Source organism: Dendrobates tinctorius, unplaced genomic scaffold (assembly GCF_039654945.1).
Source record: "Dendrobates tinctorius isolate UK_male_01 unplaced genomic scaffold, ASM3965494v1 ptg000165l, whole genome shotgun sequence".
Lineage (NCBI taxonomy): Eukaryota > Metazoa > Chordata > Amphibia > Anura > Dendrobatidae > Dendrobates > Dendrobates tinctorius.
The window spans coordinates 10175051-10195303 of NW_027361832.1; the positions used below are offsets into that span (position 1 = coordinate 10175051).

Consider the following 20253-nt stretch of genomic DNA (forward strand, 5'->3'; position numbering starts at 1 on the left):
TTTTTTTCCCCTCACTTTGTGGGTGGAATTTAGCAATTCCTGATGTTTTCAGCTGATTCATATAAAGTGCACTGGGACGTCTCCTCCCTGTCTTTGATTCCCCTCCGGTCTGTGAATGACCTTCTTCCTCTACATGAAATCTCAGCAGAGACCTGTCATTCACAGACCGGACGTAGGCGGAGCGGTTGACCCAGTGCACAGTCCGGCCCCTGTGCACCGAAATCTGATTAACAGAAAATTAGAAATCGTGATTAAAGACAAACTACAATGTGGATTTCTTCACCAAAAGTATCCATTTAATCAGTATTTCAGTATCATTCCAGCCTTGTCTTTACTTCTACAATACAGTATCAGGCTGATAAGTTCTCTTTTTAAAAAAAAAAAATGCAAATGATCAATTGGAGGCAAAGTCGTCATCTCACTTTTACGTCCTAGTGAACAGCATAAAAATAAAAGCAAATTCTACATTTTGGCTAACTTGTCCTTTCGGTTTCCCAAAAATTGGAATTAAAAGTGATTTAAAAAAAAAAAAAAAAAAAAGTTATATTGAAGCCATTTGGAAATACGAAAAGCAAGCCTCCACTCAGATATGTCGTCTGTCAACAGAAAAATGGAGGTTTAGACTGTTAGAACGAGCTCCCTGATGAATTCTCAGGTAGCGGGCGGCCACCTCCTCTTTTTTCATGTAGCCTTCCACACATACTCTCTACCTCTCCTGTCTGTATAATGGCTGCCGACAGAGGAGCGCGTGGCCAGACCTGTCCCATCAGTCTCCTCCAATTGTAAAACCCTTCAGGGGAAAGCTGCTTTTCTATTGGACACAAACTTGAGCTCTAAAAAGTGCTCCTTCAGTTTGGAGACCTGCCGGGTGCCAAAACGGTAGCTTCCTACCACATGTTTGGTATCGCTGTACTCAGGAGAAATCACCTTACAAATTGTGTGCTCCATTCTCTATCACCTTGGTAAAAAGTGAAAAATTTGGGGATAAAATATTGATGGGGGGGGGGGGGGGGGGGGGATTTCATTTTCATATCCCGATGTTAGACTTTCATGAAGCACCTGTAGCTCCAAAACAATCACTACACCCCAAGATGAATTAAATTGGTATGCCTGCTGAATGTGATTCTAATAGGGGGCAGATCAGTGACCTGTCAGAAGCCATCAATACGTATAGCTAATCAGAACACCACACAAAGGCCCCCCACAGGCCGCCACGGAGCACGAGAGTCTCTAACGCAAAACTGAAAATAAAGATTACACAGCAACCACAAGATGGATTTCATCACCCAGGTATCCTTGTAATCAGTATAACGGCGCCGACCTGACAATGCCTGTAGGTTACTGTGCACAATCCTGCTGACAGCTTCCCTTTAAAGGAAATTTGTCACCAGGTTTTTGACCCATGATCTGAGTGCAGAGACCCTAATTTCAGCGATCAGCAGTTACTGGGATGCTTGTTGTCATTTTGATAATTCAGTTTTCTCTGCTGCAGATCTAGCAGTTTTCTGAAGGCCGAGTCCTGTGTAACCCTGCCCTCACCACTGATTGGCAGCTTTCTGCATAAGTCAGGTGTACACAAAGCTGACAATCGGGGTTAGGCTGGGGTCACACTTGCGAGAAACTCAGACAATTCTCGCATCTTAATACCCAGCACTGCTGTCGGCACTCGGGAGCGGAGCGTGTGGCTGCATAGAAATACATGTAGCCGCACGCTCCAGTCCAAGTGCCGGCGGCAGTGCTGGGTATTAAGATACGAGACTCGTCCGAGTTTCTCGCAGGTGTAATCCCGTCCTTACACAGAGCACACAAATATGGAGGACTGCCTGGCAGCTTGTTTACTAGTCCTCTAATGATAATCTGCTGCTTGAAAAAAAAAAAAGTTTACTCAAAATTACACTACATTGCAGGAATCAGGGTCTCTCCCTACATTATGCCGTTTTCAGATTAGGAAATGCAATCCTGGTGCAAAACTTTGAAAAATTGCTGCTGAACTTTTAACCCTTCTAACATAAGAGAAATGTTGTTTAGTAGCTGTTATGAGCGCAGAGAAGTCAAAGTTGGAAAATTACAAAAGTTTTCAACATTTTTGCCAAATTTCTGACCTTTATCATATTACATTCAAATTTTATCAACCTAATTTACCACTAACAGGAAGCACGCAGGATCATGAATGCTCAGAATCGCTTGAATTGGAAGAAGCACCCCCCCTGGTATTAACACAACGGGACACGTCAGATTTGAAAAATGGGGTTGAGGGGATGGTGAGAACGGTAAAGATAGCAGTAACGGGGTCAGGGAAATCCTGTGATGTGGCCTTAGTTGTGTCGGACATTCTGCATCTATAATAATGAGTTATAATACATATATAGTCATAGGAACACACATCGTCTTTTTATTCCGAAATAGAAATCGGGGGTAGTGCGCTCCTCGCTAACATCTATATACAACCAAATAACCACACTGCCAGCACTTCCACGGTTGTGCAGACACAGGCTGGGGTCCTTCCTCCCACCGCCCCATGTGTCTGCACACAAATATGGAGGCCAGCTGTCTAGTTGACCTCTTTCTGCTATGGCTGACGCAGAGTCTGCCAGTCCCCTTCATCATGTACCAACACGTAGTGTGCATCGGACTGAAAGCAGGAAGATCAGCTGCCTGTACTAGAGCGCAGGAGTCCAAAGATGGGACATTTGTTCATATAGTGAGCTTTGTTTGGACACCACATGCGCTTTTATGACATCCCGTCCTAGATCCTAGGCACTGATATGGAGTCTGTCCACCTCTTTACACCTTCCACAAGATTTTGGAGGTGTCAGTGGGAGAAGACCGGGCTCAGAATCACTGGTCTAGTTCACCCCAAAGGTGTTGGATGGGGCTGAGGTCGGCGCTCTGTGCAGTCATGATGTTCTTCCACACTAAACTCGCCCAACTATGACTTTATGGACCTTGCTTTGTGCCACTGGGGCACAGTCATGGGGAACAGAAAGGAGCCTTCCTCAAATGAATAGGTTCAGCTTTAAATAAACACTGGAAACCATTCAATGTGAAAAAACAAAACAGAAAACATGGCATTTTATAAGTAATTTCTACATCATTTAATGCAGGAAAATGACAACTGCCGTTACATAACAATATGGTGTGACCATTACTATTGCAGACCACAAGGTGGTGACACTTCCCTCATCTTGATGTTTCTTTCTTTCTTGACACCACATAGAAGAACATTGAGATCAGGCAAAGAAAGTTCAGTAACTCCACCGATCGAGTTTCTAGATATATATAAGGCACAAACTGTTGCGGTAGAAGTCTTGTCACTACGTGCTGAAGTCTTGGCAATGTGATATGACTTCTGATGGGCTTATCTCTCACTTAAACATCTAAAGAAGCTCCAGAAATTCTCCAGCGACAGTACAAAAAAAGTCCAGATCATGAAGGTTTCAGAATGCACTTATTCTTCTACACCAGCTGTGCCTGCAAAAAAAAAATATTTAAGTTTTCTTATTCTCAATGATACCGCTATTATCCAATACTTGGTAGCAGAGCGCCATTGTGACATTGCAAAGCTCTTCAGAAATATTGCTTATGGCTTCCGTCACAGGTCCATGTTTCCAGTACGTGTGGCACCCATTTTTTTCACGGATATCACACGTACTCCTTATAACCTATGGGGCTGCTCACATGTCCGTGTGTGCATGGACACACGGATGACAAACCGATGGAGAACATTGATGGCACCAGTACTAATTTTCACATCCATGTTTAAACATAGACGTGTGAAGGAGGCCTAAGACAGACGTATATCATGGTCCGTGTACGGACTGACCGTGGATCTCCCGACCTGAATATAGAGCATCACATATGCCTAAGAGGTGGCAAGTTTGGATTGAGACACCCATGCTTAGTCCATACATTGTGTAACACGTCTGTGTGCCATCACTGCATCGCAGGGGGCCAGCGTGCACGGGCCACGACATACTTTAAATGTATGGAGAAAGTTACGCTGACTGAACAATGATGTACTAAGGTTAGTAGTCATTTGAATAAACTTAAAGCGGGTTCTCTGGAAAGAGAATAGAAAAATAACGTAAAGAAAACGTAATTATTACATAAAAAATCCTAAATATCTTTCATTAGCACAGCACGCTCATTTCCTTTACTTAGATAGTCACTAAAAGGTTAAATGGCCATTGTCTTGTTACACTGACAGAAACCGGTCCTACAATAGGATAGGAGCCTTTGAGCATCTGAAATAGGAATATTCCCAGTGGATATTTTTTATCTAATACTGGGCATACCAATGGTGTTGAGGTAAGAAGAGGCTGCTCACACTGCTGTCCACCTTGTCAACAAGATCTACTACTGGAGATACCAGGGATGCTGAGGTAAGAAAAGGCTGCTCACACTGCTGTCCACCCTATCTGGTCTAATACTGGAGATACCAGGAGTGCTGAGGTAAGAGGCTGCTCACACTGCTGTCCACCCTATCTGATCTAATACTGGAGATACGAGGGATGATGAGGTTAGAAAAGGCTGCTCACACTGCTGTCCACCCTATCTGATCTAATACTGGAGATACCAGGAATGCTGAGGTAAGAGGCTGCTCACACTGCTGTTCACCCTATCTGATCTAATACTGGAGATACCAGGGATGCTGAGGTAAGAAAAGGCTGCTCACACTGCTGTCCACCCTATCTGGTCTAATACTGGAGATACCAGGAATGCTGAGGTAAAAGACTGCTCACATTGCTGTCCACCTTAGATTATTTATATATATATATATATATATATATATATATATATATATATATATACACACTGTATATATAATGATCTAACACTAGAGATGCCAGGGGTGCTGAGGTAAGCAGTGGCTGCTCGCACTGCTCTCCACACTTTCTGTGTGATTTAATAGTGGAGATACCAGGAGTGCTGAGGTAAGGAAAGGCTGCTCACATTGCTGTCCACCATGTCATTACTGCACATGCTCACAGTCATCTGACTTACTAACATTCTAGGTCAGGGTTATGTTAGTGTAACAACACAGCAACCATTTTGATGCACTATAGCGATTACCTCAGACAAAAAGGAGTGTGATTTGCTAATGAAATGTATTTAGTTATTTACAATGACATTTTCTTTAGCTATTCTTTGTCTTATTCCTGGATGGGAAGAAAAAGTGAATGATTCAGCATTTGTCAGTATTCTTTTTTGTCTTGTGATATTCATTGACCATTTTTTGTGCCAAATTATTCAAAAAGCTGCATGCGGTTCATGAATTTTTGGCAAAATCATATTTTTTGTGACTTTTTTTTGCTGCATGTTCTACTAAAATGTTACTATATTTTAGGAAAAATTCCAACTTTTTTTGCCTTTTTAAAACCTCGAAATTGATGAATCAGATGAAGGATTCTGGAAATACCAAGCCACACGTACATCAGTGATCTTTAGGGTACGTACTATAGCTGCATTTCTATCTTGAACTGGTAAAAGGCTTACAACAGGTCTGACCTGAATGTAATTTTAAGCCACTTTTCTTCCCCGCCATGACAAGGGTGATTTACAAAGGAAAGAAAAAAGTAAAAAAAAAAAAAAGCAATACATGGATTATTGGCATACACGTACGCTCCTCTTCACAATTCAGTAGTAACTGTCAGACAAACACAAGTTCTGTACACACGTGACATATGTGTAAGTCGGAGTATCGCCTTACTTAACTAGTGAGCCGAGACAAGTAACAGAAGAGCAGCAATGACGGATCTTCTCATTACGTGGACTGAAATGTTTGTCTCACCAGTGTAACAAAGAAGAGGACATTCACTCCCCTATCATCGTACCCATCTCTGGTTCCACCTCATCCACTGGGTGTCCCGTTTCATCCTCTTTTGTCTCGGGCCCCTCGCTCGCAGCCTCTTCTTGAATCTTGGCTTCCACAGCTTCTTCTATCTCACCTGGACACAATCACCATGGATATATGGCATTAGACCTTTGCCTACTAATGCCGGTCATGCACAGTGTCATTACAAGATCTGTCAGATGGTTATGATATGGCTGCAAGACCCGAACCTCCAACAAGTCAACTATCCGAACCCTATGAGATCTAGGGTAATTCAATTAAACTGTAAATCGTAGCTGCAATACAGAATCTAAAATATGTCGGAGTTCTGGCCACCTGATAGTATTATTATTGTTTATATAGCACCATTGATTCCATGGTGCTGTACGAGAGTAGCTACAGTATGTATGACTGTATGTTTTTAGCGTGATGTCCCAATGATGGAGAATGACAAGAGTCTGAGTCAGATCAGTCACAAGATCAGTGAACCTTCCTATCACTGATTGTACTTTCTCCTAAAAAGTAGTAATTAGTTTGCATGACTAAAAAATGTGTAGAAGATTCCCTTCCTCAATGCCACATCTCCAACACATGGAACTCATCTCAGCGAAAACTGAACATAATTGAGATGGAACTCTATACCATCGAGACAGCAATTTATAAGTAGCCTCATGGAAAAGAGAACAACTCGACACTTACTGAGATGCCTCCATTGGTCTTTTCATAGAGAGGCCTAAATCCCCTTCTGTCATGATCCAAGGTGGATCTGACAAGTAAATGGACAAAGTGAACTTTTTTTCCTTTGGCTTGGTGCCAAAGTGGGTTGATTGCCCCCAGTGGCCATTAGAATTATGACACGTGGTGTCGTTTGTTCTAAGTTGCCCCAGTGGTGGTGAGTGGTATTACACTTTAGTTTTAATGTGCACGTAATTACATATCAGGTGTGAGGCTCTATGAAAGAGTGTCAAGTGTGTTTGATGATCGTTGGTGATATTGATAGTTAGTCACAAGTAAGGCTGGGTGAAAGATGGAGCTGAACAGGAGTCCTGGGCAGCCCAGCCAGAGGGAACGAGTGCCAGCTATGGAGTCTGCAGGGAGTGCTGGCATAGATTGGTGGAGTCCAACGATGTGGTCTGCAAGAAGGGCTGGCATGGCATGGTGGAGTCACAGTTTATGGTGTCAGCAGGAAGGGCTTGCATGGCTTGGAGTGGCGACTATGGTGATAGTTGCACTCAGCATGCTGGACTTGGTTGCTGAAAACTGGACTCAAGCATGCTGGACTTATTGGCAGAAAAGTTGGACTCAAGCATGCTGGACTTTTTGGCACTCTGTTTACTGGGCAGCTGCAGCTGGTGGTGGACTCTGCTCCAAGGCTGCACTATGGTGATGGATCCGGTTGGAGAAGATGCACGCAGGTGGTGGGCTCTGTTGCTGGGAGCGCAAGCAACAGAGCAAAGCTAAGTGGTGTCCCCCTGTTTTGTCGTTTTCCCTTATGTGTGTTTAGTGCAGTGGTGGGATTAGTTTCCGCACCGACCAATTCCCTAGTGAGGGTTTAGGTGCAGGGCGAGTCGCCCGGTGCGGAACCGGCATAGGGAACGTTAGGAGTACAGGGACACTGGCTCAGGGGAGTGCAGGAGGTCCCCACTTCCCCTATTGCAGGGCCCTCCATTGTTAATGTTACCCAGGTTCCCCTTTATTATTTAAATTTGCCTTACTGGAGGCGGGGTTTCCAGACTATTGTACAAATACTTGTAATACCTAAATTCGCCAGTTGGAGGCAGTGTATCCAGTTGCACGTTTTATTATTTAAATTCGCCCTACTGGAGGCTGTGTATCCAGGGTCACGCGTGTCATGGGTTCGCCTTGCGGTACGTGACCGTGACACCTTCCCACTGTGTCTGAAACCTGGAAACAGCGATGTCTGGTGGGTTAATGAGTAAGGAGTATGAAAATGACAAGGTGTGCCTCCGAGGTCCTGCACTTAAGCAAGCTGTCTCAGTCGTTTTCTCACTTTTTTTTTTAATCAGATGAATTTTTATTAAATGATAACAATTATAACATATATGACATCAAGCAGTTGTTCACATATAATCATATTTTTTATATGAACAAACCCCCCCCCCCTTCGAGACCCTTTCAGTGTCTTCCTCATTTCTATTCCGGTACTCTTTCCCACGTCCATATATAATTGTTTATTATGCACACCATCTATATCATAATACATCCTCCCCACAAATCTAACTGCATTCTACCCATGGCTGCCATATCTTATGAAATACATCAAGTTTATTTCTCTTAGTATAAATACTTTTTTCCAATTAAATTATATGCTCCACCTGCGTAAGAAAGTCTCGTCTAGTCGGAGGCTCTTCCCTGATCCAGAACCGAGCGATCAACTTCCTTGCAATGAACAACAGTCTAGCAATCGCCAGTTTGACCATGGATACCGCTACTAATTCTTCCACATAACCTAATATACAGACCAAAGGGTCTCTGGGGATTGCACACCTATATATCAATTCAATCCGACTCAAAACAACTGTCCAGTACGTAGACAATCTAGGGCAATTCCACAGCATGTGCAGCATGTCTTCCCGTTCCTGCGAACATCGTGGACACTCGGAATCGGACCTCAAACCCATCTTGAACAGTCCGTCGGGAGTTCTGTAAGCTCTATAAATTACGTATAGCTGAGACATCCTCCCAGGTTCGCTCATAGAGATCTTAGGCACATATTCTAAAATAGATTCCCATCTATCGTCATTTATCTCTCCCAGTTCAGCTTCCCATTTTACTCTAGACTTGATGGGATGTTTGACTAGAAAAGTGAATAATAAGTCTGTATACACTAGGGTGACCGGATCTCATATGGGGGGAAAAAAATGTTGGAATCTTGTCCGTCTGGACCCCACAAAACGATTCCCCTTTCCAGATATTGAGATAGCCAAAATTTGAGCTCGATCAAACGACGTTAACCCGTGCCGCTCGTTGCTCAAAGTTTGAAAAAATCCAAATTGAGGTTTTTTAAGATTTAGGTATTTTGCATAGTCTGTTAGACTATAAAGAATGTGACAACAACATTGCAGAAATAGCCCTGACCAAATTTTCGAACCATTTGTGGTATTTGAATGCAGAGTTGGTGGGATTATCGTTTTTTGATCCCACCATTACAGACAATGAAAAGTTGTTAATGGCTAATAAATTGCTCAGTAGCACAGATGAACCATCAGAGCACGCTAACCTACATGAGTTGATAATTTTACATAGTTATCTAATCTATTCTAGAGCTTTTGTTAAAGTAGTTTTTGAAACATCAGAATATAATGCTCGGCATTTGCTTACAACTTGCAGGACATATTGCTTTTGTTCTTCATCTTTTGTCAGAAGGTCGTTAAAGTCGGTTACTTCCTACCTCTTTTAATTTTTCTTTCCTAACTTTTGGCTTTACAACCCTAGCATGCTCTGATGGTTCATCTGTGCTACTGAGCAATTTATTAGCCATTCACAACTTTTCATTGTCTGTAATGGTGGGATCAAAAAACGATAATCCCACCAACTCTGCATTCAAATACCACAAATGGTTCGAAAATTTGGTCAGGGCTATTTCTGCAATGTTGTTGTCACATTCTTTATAGTCTAACAGACTATGCAAAATACCTAAATCTTAAAAAACCTCAATTTGGATTTTTTCAAACTTTGAGCGACGAGCGGCACGGGTTAACGTCGTTTGATCGAGCTCAAATTTTGGCTATCTCAATATCTGGAAAGGGGAATCGTTTTGTGGGGTCCAGACGGACAAAATTCCGACATCGATTTTTTGTGGTCACCCTAGTATACACCTCCGAGATTGCCCCCTTTGTCACGCTGTTCTCCAAAATGGAGGCCAGCGTGACATCAAACTGGATCTCAACAAGTTTCCTCCGACATTGCGACCGATACGCATGCTGAATTCTTTTATAATGAAACAAATTTGAATGCGGTAACTGGAATTCTGTTTGCAGCTCCACAAATGACTTAAGTCTCCCCTAACCCATAAGCTGTCCCAACCTACTGATTCCTGCCTCTCTCCAGGGACCAAATCCTTCCATTTGCTCGAATTCTTTCAAATTTATATTATCCCATACAGGAGAGTATTTGGTAAAGCCCGTGACACCCCTTATCTGTTTAACTTGTTCCCATACCTTATGAATTAGGAGAACAGTAGGAAACCGAGAGCCTAATTTTAAAAACTGTCCCCCTTCCAAACTCTCTCCCAGAGGCCATTTTCCAAACAAATATCTCAAACTACTAGGCGACTGTCCCCGTCCCGCCTCCACCCCCCCATCCTCCAATATGCTGGCATTGTGCTGATAAAAAATAGACCCAGGGGCTGGGAAGCGCCAATCCTCCTTTGGCCTCTGCAAAGTCTCTTGTTTAAACCGTGGGCTTTTCCCTCCCCATATTAGTTCACCAAACAGCGATTTAATTTTGTGGAACCTACTCTGCGAGATCCAAATTGGTGAATTATGCAGTACATATAAAAGCTGTGGCATCACTATCATTTTTAAAAGGTTCACCCTTCCAATTACCGAAAGATGTAATTTATTCCACGCTGATATTTTGGAACGAATTTTTTGTAGCAAAGGGCTTAGATTAAGTTCTTCAAACCTAGTCAACGGAAGGGCGATTTGTATCCCCAAATATTTAAATCCCGAAACCACCTTCAATTTTGCTGACCTTTCCACCTCCCCCATATCCCTATCTACCTCATCAATGGGCATTATGCACAATTTGTCCCAATTGATTTTGAGTCCGGAAAATTCCCCGAATTCCTCAATTAATGCCACCGCGTTATCCAAATTCTCCCCTGAGTCCTCCAAAAATAACAAAATATCGTCGGCATACAAAGACACCTTCTCCTCCTTCACTCCATAAACAAATCCTTTTATCACTTGTGCATCCCTTATTTTAGTGGCCAGAGGCTCCACGGCGAGGGCAAACAGCAACGGAGACAACGGGCATCCCTGCCTCGTACCCCTATGTAATGAGAAACTATCAGATAATTCATTATTCACTCTAGTTTTTGCCGTTGGAGAGGAGTACAGCAACCCCACCCACGATATGAACCTGGGCCCGAACCCAAGGCCCTTCAAAACCGACCACAAGTACCTCCATTCTACACAATCAAAGGCCTTATGGGCATCCAAAGACACTACTACTCTCTTTCCAGCATTTTCGGCTGGAATTTGCATATTTAAATATAGCCTCCTTAAATTGATTGCTGTAGATTTATTGGGCATAAATCCCGATTGATCTGGGTGGATTACTTTATCAATCACGTGGGTCAGTCTGTTGGCCAAGGCCTTCGCCAGAATCTTTACATCTGCCGTAAGGAGTGAGATTGGTCTGTAGGACTCCGGATTCAATGGGTCCTTATCAGCTTTAGGAATGACCACCACAATGGCCTCTCTCTAATAGGCAGAGCGTGACATAAAATTCAGGGTAAATGATTATAGAATTTGAGATGTAAAATAAAAATTGACGTCAAATAGGTACAATAAAATCTAACTTTTATTCTAAAAATGATCAAGATATATGAAGTGGGCAATCTCCATGCGGTAATCCGACAAGATATACAAGCCATGAGGGGCCGCATTACGGAGGTGTGGAGACACTGGTGTCCCAGGTAGAGGATACCATCACACCTATGGAAGCCAAATTAACGAAAGTGGAAGGCTCTATAAATGCATGGAGGCAAAAAGCAGATGATCTGGAGAACAGAATGCGTCAGAATAATATCCGAATTATTGGGCTCCTGGAACGTTCGGAGGGTCAACACCCGGAGCAATTTCTGGAAGATTGGCTCAAAACTACTCTGGGAGACAAATTCTCCCCAACATTTGCGGTGGAGCGGGCCCACAGAGTCCCCACTAGGCCTCTTCCTCCTGGAGCCACACCTAGACCTTTTCTGGCACGTCTCCTTAACTGCAGGGACAGGGATGTGGCTCTGCGTTTGTCACGGCAAAAAAGCCCCATCAAGTTCAACAACGCCCTGGATTATCCAGATGCGGATGTTATTTGTATGGGAGATTTCAATATGGTTATGAACAACTGCCTTGATAGATTGAGATTGGATGATGGAATGACGGGGGGGGGGGGGGCCTTTTCTGACTACAACTCCGCTGTCACTGTTTATGGGGGAGGGCGGGTGGCTGGATTTGTGGAGGATGCGTCACCCTGAGTTAAGAGAATATACCTGTCACTCGTCCTCTAAACGCTCTCTGTCGCGCATAGATTGCATATTTGGTTCCAGCGGTCTGGCGATGTGGGTGGATAACATAGAGCATGGCACTAGGGGGATTTCAGATCATAGCCCGGTCATTCTTAAACTTAAATATTGACAATTAAACAATGGGATAGTTTGGAAGTTGAATCTTTTCTGGTTAAAGTTAATAGTGTCCCCCGATAGAACGATCGATCAATTGCATTGTTTCATTGCGTCTCATCCGGAACATCAAGATATTAATTTATTTTGGGATGCCCTTAAGGCATATTTGAGGGGTTGTCTGTCCTCCACGATCTCTTATATTAAGCGGGTAACCTCAAGGGAGGATGAGGAAATGGATCGGCGATTGAAAGACTCAGAGGCTACATATATATCTAACCAAACTAGTGGCAACAGGATTGAGTGGTTGGCTGCCCAGAGGTTATACGCCCAGCACATAGACACTAAATCTAAGCGTAAACTATTCTTCACCCATCAATCTTATTTTGAACTGGGAAACCAGGCAAGTAAGTTTTTGGCCTATTTGGTACGCCAACACAATACCTCCAATACAATACTGCAGATTCGTAAGGCGGATGGTTTACTGGTGTCTTCGACCGAGGAGATACTTGGTTGTTTTTACAACTATTACAGGTCATTATATGAATCTAAAAGTGACTTCGATAATTTGGGGTGCTTGGACTATTTGTCAGATGTGACATTCCCTACATTAGATCCTGAGCAGCGAGCCCTTATGGACGCTGCGTTCACCGCGGAAGAGATAGAAAAGGCTATAACGGACATGGCTTCTGGGAAGGCCCCTGGACCAGATGGGTTCCCCATTGAATTGTATAGGAAATACCGGGATACACTGATACCACTCCTAGTGAAGGTATTTCGGGGAATTTGGGAAGGGAAGTCTATGCCTGATTCTTTTTATGAGGCTAATATCATAATGCTTAGGAAGGAGGGAAAGGACCCCTTGGAATGTGGATTTTACCATCCTATTTCATTAGTAAATGTGGATTATAAAATTTTTACCAAGATCCTAGCTACCAGGCTGAATTCAATTATATTGAATCTTGTACATCCTGATCAAACGGGTTTCATGCCTGGTAAGAGCACTTCCATTAATATCAGACGGGTCCAGTCAATAGTCCAATATAGCTCCCTAATACCTGACAACAAATGGGCACTGGCATCGTTAGATTCCGCCAAGGCTTTTGACTCCTTGAGTGGCCTTTCCTCTCCGCATGCTTGCAAAGATATGGCTTTGGTGATAAATTTATAAAATGGATCAAAATATTATATATGAAACCCAAAGCCCGTATCAAAGTAAATAACTCTATATCTGAGTCTTTTCCATTACATAGGGGGACTCGTCAAGGGTGCCCTCTTTCCCCCGCCCTCTTCGCTCTTGCAATTGAGGCATTGGCAATACATATAAGGTCTTCCCCTGGCATTAAGGGTATATATGTAGCGGGTCGGGTGGACACTATAGGTCTATATGCTGATGATATGGTGATATTCATGGATGAAGCGGAAGAAACTTTGCCGCAAGTTATAGCCCTTATAGATGGATTCAGCAAATATTCAGGCTTATATATAAATTGGGAGAAGTCGGCTCTGTTACCCCTTTCTCATGCCCCGATGCCGCAGCTAGAGGCTCTCTCCTCACTGTCTTTTGTATCTAATTTTAAATATCTGGGTGTCTACATATCCCGTGACAAGTGCGTTTGATTCACAACTTAATATCCACCCACTGCTGGAACTAGTTAGTTAAATTTGCATCCTGGAGCAAACTTCCGTTGTCTGTAGCCGGACGCATTAACCTGATTAAAATGATATTGCTTCCCAAGCTTAGCTACTCCCTTCAGCACAGTGCTGTGATGGGCAAATCCTTGTTTGTGAATCTCAACTCCCAGATCACATCTTTTATATGGGGGAAAAATAGGCCCAAACTTAAACTGGCCACCTTACAAAGACCTAAAAAGGGAGGTGGAGCGGCGCTACCAGATTTTTTTTCCTGTATTATTTGGCTGGGCAAGCTAAAGCTTTAAGTAACTGGATGCCAGGTAGCTATATTCCCAACTCTGAAAGTCACCTGCTTCACGCTGCACAGACTGGTTGCCCATTGGGTTTCCTTGAGTTAGAGAGGACTAATACCCCTCATCTGCTGCCCTTGCTCTGATTGGCACGATTAACATGGAAGCAAATCAAGAAGGTGACTGGGTTTAAAGATTTTATAGCTGAAATGCCCCTGTGGAATAATGATTATTTTCCGGAATTTCTAAATCACCTGTCCACCGAATTTTGGATTCGGCATTACGTCTCTTCGATGGGAGACTTATATGATCAGGGGACCTTAAAGTCTTGGGAATATGCAGCTGAAAAGAGGAAATCGGAAAACCAGGGGGAAGAGTCCTGAGGAGATCATTTGCATATTCCCAGTGCCTTCTGGGATAAGTGAAGAGTCTCCGCGAGCTCAACGACTAACTTAATTTCCTTCTATGACAGAATCACTGACTGGGTGGATCAGGGAAATGCTGTAGATATAGTATATCTTGACTTCAGGAAAGCATTTGACAAAGTATCTCACACAATCCTTATTGAAAAAATGACTAGGTATGGAATGGACAAGGCAACTGTTTGGTGGATTCATAACTGGCTTAGTGATCGGACCCAAATAGTGGTCGTAAATGGCTGCACATCCAGTTGGAAGAATGACTCAAGTGGGGTACCACAGGGCTCTGTCCTGGGCCCTGTATTGTTCAACATCTTTATCAACGATTTAGATAAAGGAATTGAGGGTAAACTGATTAAATTTGCTGATGACACAAAGCTAGGAGGGATAGCTAATACCAGAGAAGAGAGAGGATTCAAAAAGATATAAATAAACTGGAGCAGTGGGCAGCAACTAACAGAATGGTTTTTAACAGGGAAAAATGCAAAGTACTACATCTGGGCAATAAAAATGAAAAAAGCATATACAGAATGGGAGGAATAGGGCTAAGCAACAGCACATGTGAAACATACTTGGGTATACTAATAGATCACAGACTGAATATGAGTCAACAGTGTGATGCAGCAGCAAAAAAGGCAAATGCAATTCTAGAATGTATTAACAGAAGCATACAATCCAGATCACGTGAAGTCATTATTTCCCTCTACTCCTCTTTGGTCAGACCTCATCTGGAATACTGTGTCCAGTTTTGGGCACCACATTTTAAAAAAGACATCAACAAACTGGAGCAAGTTCAGAAAAGAGCGACCAGAATGGTGACTGGTCTGCAAACCCTGTCTTATGAGGAAAGGTTGCAGGATTTGGGAATGTTTAGTTTGCAAAAGAGAAGACTGAGAGGAGACTTAATAGCTGTCTACAAATATCTAAAGGGCTGTCACAGAAGGATCATCTTTATTCTCATTTGCACAAGGAAAGACTAGAAGCAATGGGATGAAACTAAATGGGAGGAGACACAGATTAGATATTAGAAAAAACTTTTTGACAGAGTGCTCAATGAGTGGAACAGGCTGCCATGAGAAGTGGTGAGTTCTACTTCAATGGAAGTCTTCAAACAGAGGCTGGACAGACTTCTGTCTGGGATGATTTAGCGAATCTTGCTTTGAGCAGGGGATTGGACCATATGGCCCAGGAGGTCCCTTCCAACTCTACGATTCTATGATTCTTTTGAACAATTACAGGTCACACATGATATCCCAAGATCCCAATTTTTCCGCTATTTACAACTGAGATCAGCTCTTCAATCGCATGTGAGATGTAAGGGTGTAGGCCGTACTATTTCATCTCTACCTCTGATAGGAATCCTTAAATCGCAGGGCCCTCAGGGTCTCATCTCCTCTTTATACACATACATGCTGTCAGCGGGAGCAGAATCTGCCATAAGTTCTATCAAGAGAAAGTGGGAGCGGCTCATCCCTAATACGCAGGACGAGGAGTGGGAGGAGATTTTGGAATCCGATTGGAGTATCACCATCTATTAACAACAGAATGATACAATTATATATAATTAATCAGTCGTACTTGACTCCGACACGACTTTTTAGGATGGGCCGATACCAGTCATCAGAATGTTTACGGTGCCACTCTCCAGACGCAGATTTTATTCATATGGTATGGCAGTGTCCCACTGTCCTGCATTACTGGAAAGAGGTGACATCATTACTGTCATCCCTAGTACAAGCCCCGGTCCCTCTAGAGCCGCTGGTCTGCTTGTTTGGGATGAGGAGATCTGGGATTGACATGATGGGGTCTTCCTGCGTGAGACATTATTATGGCACGGAAGGTACTGGCACTACAGTGGATGGGAACTTTGTGCCCCTCCCTTAGAATTTGGATTGACTTGGTGAATTCAATTGTTCCATACGAGCGCACGTTATACCAAAATAGGGGAAGCCCGGGTAAATTTGAAAAGATTTGGGGGAGGTGGAACTCCTTTCATCTTTCCCTGCAAGGTTGAGACATCACATATGAGATAATATGCTGTAGGACACTAGGCTGCGAAATAGTAGATATAGGTTGATGTAGTGGTAGTCGTAGTTTAGTTTAGGAATTTCTGATTAGATTTCATTATCTGAATATTATGTTGAAGGCTTGTGAGATTTGATCGATATACATGTTTTAGAATATATAGCCAACTGTCTTTTGCGCATGCTTGGAAGGTTATGTACATGCTATCTTGTATTTTAAAAAAAAAGTGTGCAATTTTTCGGCTCTATATTTTATAATGGATGGAAACATGTATGATCTGTAAAAAATGCTTATTGTCATAGGCCAATTGTATGTTGTACATCTTTTATGTACTGAAGTTCAATAAACGAATTAAAAATAAAAAAAAAGTGCCAACAATCATTTCATAAGTGGCTGCCCATATACAGGCCACTCCATATCAGCAATCAGGATGTCACTGACCTTCAACCACTGAGCTGTCCTGCGTCATGATCAGGTCTGTAGACTCTTCCATTTGAACAGGTTCTTCCTCTGCTGGTGGACAGCCCTCTGTCGCAGGCTCCGTTGTTTCTTCTTCATCTAACTCTACAGCTTCAGCTTGCTCATCTTCTGGTGGAAAACCATTCGATGGTTCTTCCTCCGCTGGTGGACAGTCTTCTGTTGCAGGCTCCGTTATTCCTTCTTCATCTAACTCTACAGCTGTCACAGCTTCAGTTTGCTCGTCTTCTGGTGGAAAACCATTCGATGATGGCTCATTCTCGATCAATGGAATCAGTTTTGTCTGATCCGGAATAGTTTCAATGTCGTCTATGATTTGGTCGCTGGCTTCTGATGATGCTGAAAGTAAATATGTGGTTTAGTGTACATTTATATGGTTTGTCAATGGACCCAATAATTACAATGATCCAAGTCAGCTGGACATTCCGCCTAAGCTCTTTTACGCCTCATTACTCTTATCTACTGAAATTCCCATAACTGTACAACATTAAGTGATGGGATATCAGCTGTTCAGTTTGCGTCATTTTGCTATAAGTGAATTAGTGTAACAGATATCAAAACAGAATTGAAATACAAAAGGCAAATCTACACTATTTCCACACAAAAATCTGCAGATGTATTTATTGCTGCAGATCTTGGAGTGGTTTTGTTTGTGGGAATGCAACCTTGCAATTCTGCACCTTGCTTAAAAATCAGAGTGCAACTTTCTAAGGATGTGTGCACACAATGTCCTTTCCAGACATATCCAACCCGGAATTTACTTGAAAAAGGGCAATAGATGAGCCCCATAAAATGAATATACTGCAAAGAAAAGTCAAAATGATATTGCTGTGCACATGCTCAGTCTTAGGTCACTTCTCACAACCATTTCAGGTTTCGGAAACAATGGAGTGGTTAAAAAACGCAACGTATTTATTCTTTAGGTTGTTTCTGCTCTGACACTGCGCACCAAGTTTTCTTAGGGCTCATGCTCACTTGCGAGAGACTCGCACAATTCTCATGCGAGTCTCTCGCATGAAAACCTGGCACTGCCGCCGGCACTCGGACCAGAGCGTGCGGCTACATGTATTTCTATGCAGCCCCACGCTCCGGTCCGAGTGCCGGCGGCAGTGCCAGGTTATCATGCGAGAGACTCGCATGAGAATCGTGCCAGTCTCTCGTAAGCAAGTATGAGCCCTTAGGCGAAGCAGCTTTAGCAAAATGTGGGCAGCTTTGCCATCATTTTTGCAGCAACTCCTCCGCCGGCGTCTTTCATTCTATACTGCCAAGTATGGAAAGCAGACGGCTTCCGAACAGAAGCCACCTATAAAGAATGAGCAGGTCAATTTTAACTGCATCATGGTTTCAGAATCATGAAGAAGTTAAAACAAGTGACATAAGATGGAATATGTGCACAGCAGTGTTGTTTTGACATTGCTGTGCAGGTCGGTCAATTTATGGGGCGCTTTTCTAACTCTTTTTGTTGTATGCACACATCCTATGTCCCAATTCTGACTTCCTCCTAATGGGGCTTGCCGTTGATGCAGTGGAAAAGCAGCAAGTTGAAAACCAGGATATTGGTTCTGTGAATAAAGCAAGCCCTTCCTGATCAATATATCCAAGGAAAAACACCCCTGCCCCGAGTCCCATGAGCAACGATTTGAGGCATGAAGAATTAGGATTGAGAGCAGAAAATTGCACCTTGGCCCTCTTTATACAATTTTCCTACTGTTTCTCCCCCCATCCCTCTTGCTCCAAAACAAGACACCCATGTGCACAGTGGCTCAACTGGAAGCCTCCGCCAAATTAGCAAATACTGGGCAACATGAAAAACCTCCTTTACACCTGTGCAGCATCACACAGCTTATTATGGGTGGGCTTACAGCACCCGAGTATGTTTACATAGGCAGATCGCGCCTAATAGATCATTCTTTGCGCCTAGGTTGCCGCTGTTCTCAGCAGCACAGATCCTGTTTGAATGGAACAATATGCTGCCGAGAACAAAGACTTAATTTCTTTTAAGAAAGCTTAAAAATAATTTCGCCGGACAAATGGGGGTTTTTCTTTGTTGATTGATCAGCAACCTTTGCTGACTTATTATCGGGAAAAGAGCTGATTCTTTATAATTGTGTAGTGTGAATGTACCTTTTGAGTGGAGCTACTTGGAATTAAAATTTCCCTATCACAACACACTTAAGGGGTTGTGGGGTCGCCTGTATAAAAATACTGTCAGAATATTCTAAATTGGATTGGGGTTCCCGATTTAGGACGCTTATGTATAAACTAAAGCAGAAAGTGCCTCTATTTTGAAGAACCTGGAAATTCATTTATTACATCTGCAACCTGTTGATTTCAACGAAGTGTGCGTCACTTCCATGTGGTTGTGCATTGAATATTTGGTTGCCCAGATTACAGTTGATCCAGTAGTGCCGCTAGCGCAGGAGAAGCTGTACTACACCCGGTGATACAGAATCGCCCACCCCCAACCATTGCTACCTATAGGTTGCAGAGCGCAGCAATCAAATCATCAGTCAAACACGTACTCAGCTCGGCTTTTTTGCAGAGCGCAGCAGATGAGCTGACTTTGTCACCAGCTACTGCACTCTGCATAGTTAGTGGTTTAAATGGAATCTGTCAAGAAGATTTGCCTTTTAGGCAAGCAGAAGAACTGCAGACGAGGGCAGTGTAAAACCTTTCCAAAAATACTTTTTTGTCTCTTCGTAACGCTTCCTTGCTGTGAAGTTCTTATTTTTCATCATATGCAAATTAGTCTAGCAAGTGCACTGCTGGGTGCATCAGTATCAGTGCACTCTTATTCCTCGGCTCCTCTTCTCCCCGCCAGTGCCATAGAGATAACAGAGGCAATGCAAAGCCTGTGTCTCCACTGTTAATCATGAGCAAAGGCAAAAAGAAGCAAGAGCCGAGGACTGAAAATGCATTGATACTGATTTGCCCACCAGAGCCCTTGGAAATGTTTTACACTACTACCTTAGTCTGCAGTACCTCTGCTTGCCTAGGGCAAATATTACTGATAGACACCCTTTAAACAACACAGAAGGGCAGGCTCAATAAGGTTGTGTTCAGACACTGTTTTACCGCTATCATGTGCAAAAATAAAAACCGCAAAATAGACACCTCCTAGGGCTCGTCACACAAGGCAAACATTTTTTCCAAAATGCTGTGAAATTTCAAAATTTTTGAAAAATCGCAGCAACAAAAAAAATCAATTTT

At 43.0% G+C, this 20253-nt stretch overlaps 1 protein-coding gene across 3 annotated transcripts in view; it reads right to left on the reverse strand.

The window, feature by feature from the left end:
• Positions 1-3071: 3071 nt before the first annotated feature.
• Positions 3072-20253, reverse strand: part of ERICH5 (glutamate rich 5) — a 57886-nt gene continuing 40704 nt past the window's right edge. The window contains exons 2-4 of one of the 3 annotated variants that reach the window (XM_073550481.1): positions 17008-17382; positions 5792-5948; positions 3072-3471 (exon numbers count right to left, since the gene is read on the reverse strand). In XM_073550481.1, coding sequence (XP_073406582.1) covers positions 5815-5948; positions 17008-17382 — 509 coding nt within the window. In that variant the 3' untranslated portion in view covers positions 3072-3471; positions 5792-5814. The remainder of the gene's footprint in view (positions 3472-5791; positions 5949-17007; positions 17383-20253) is intronic. The other 2 variants (XM_073550480.1, XM_073550482.1) reach the window with 2 other exon arrangements.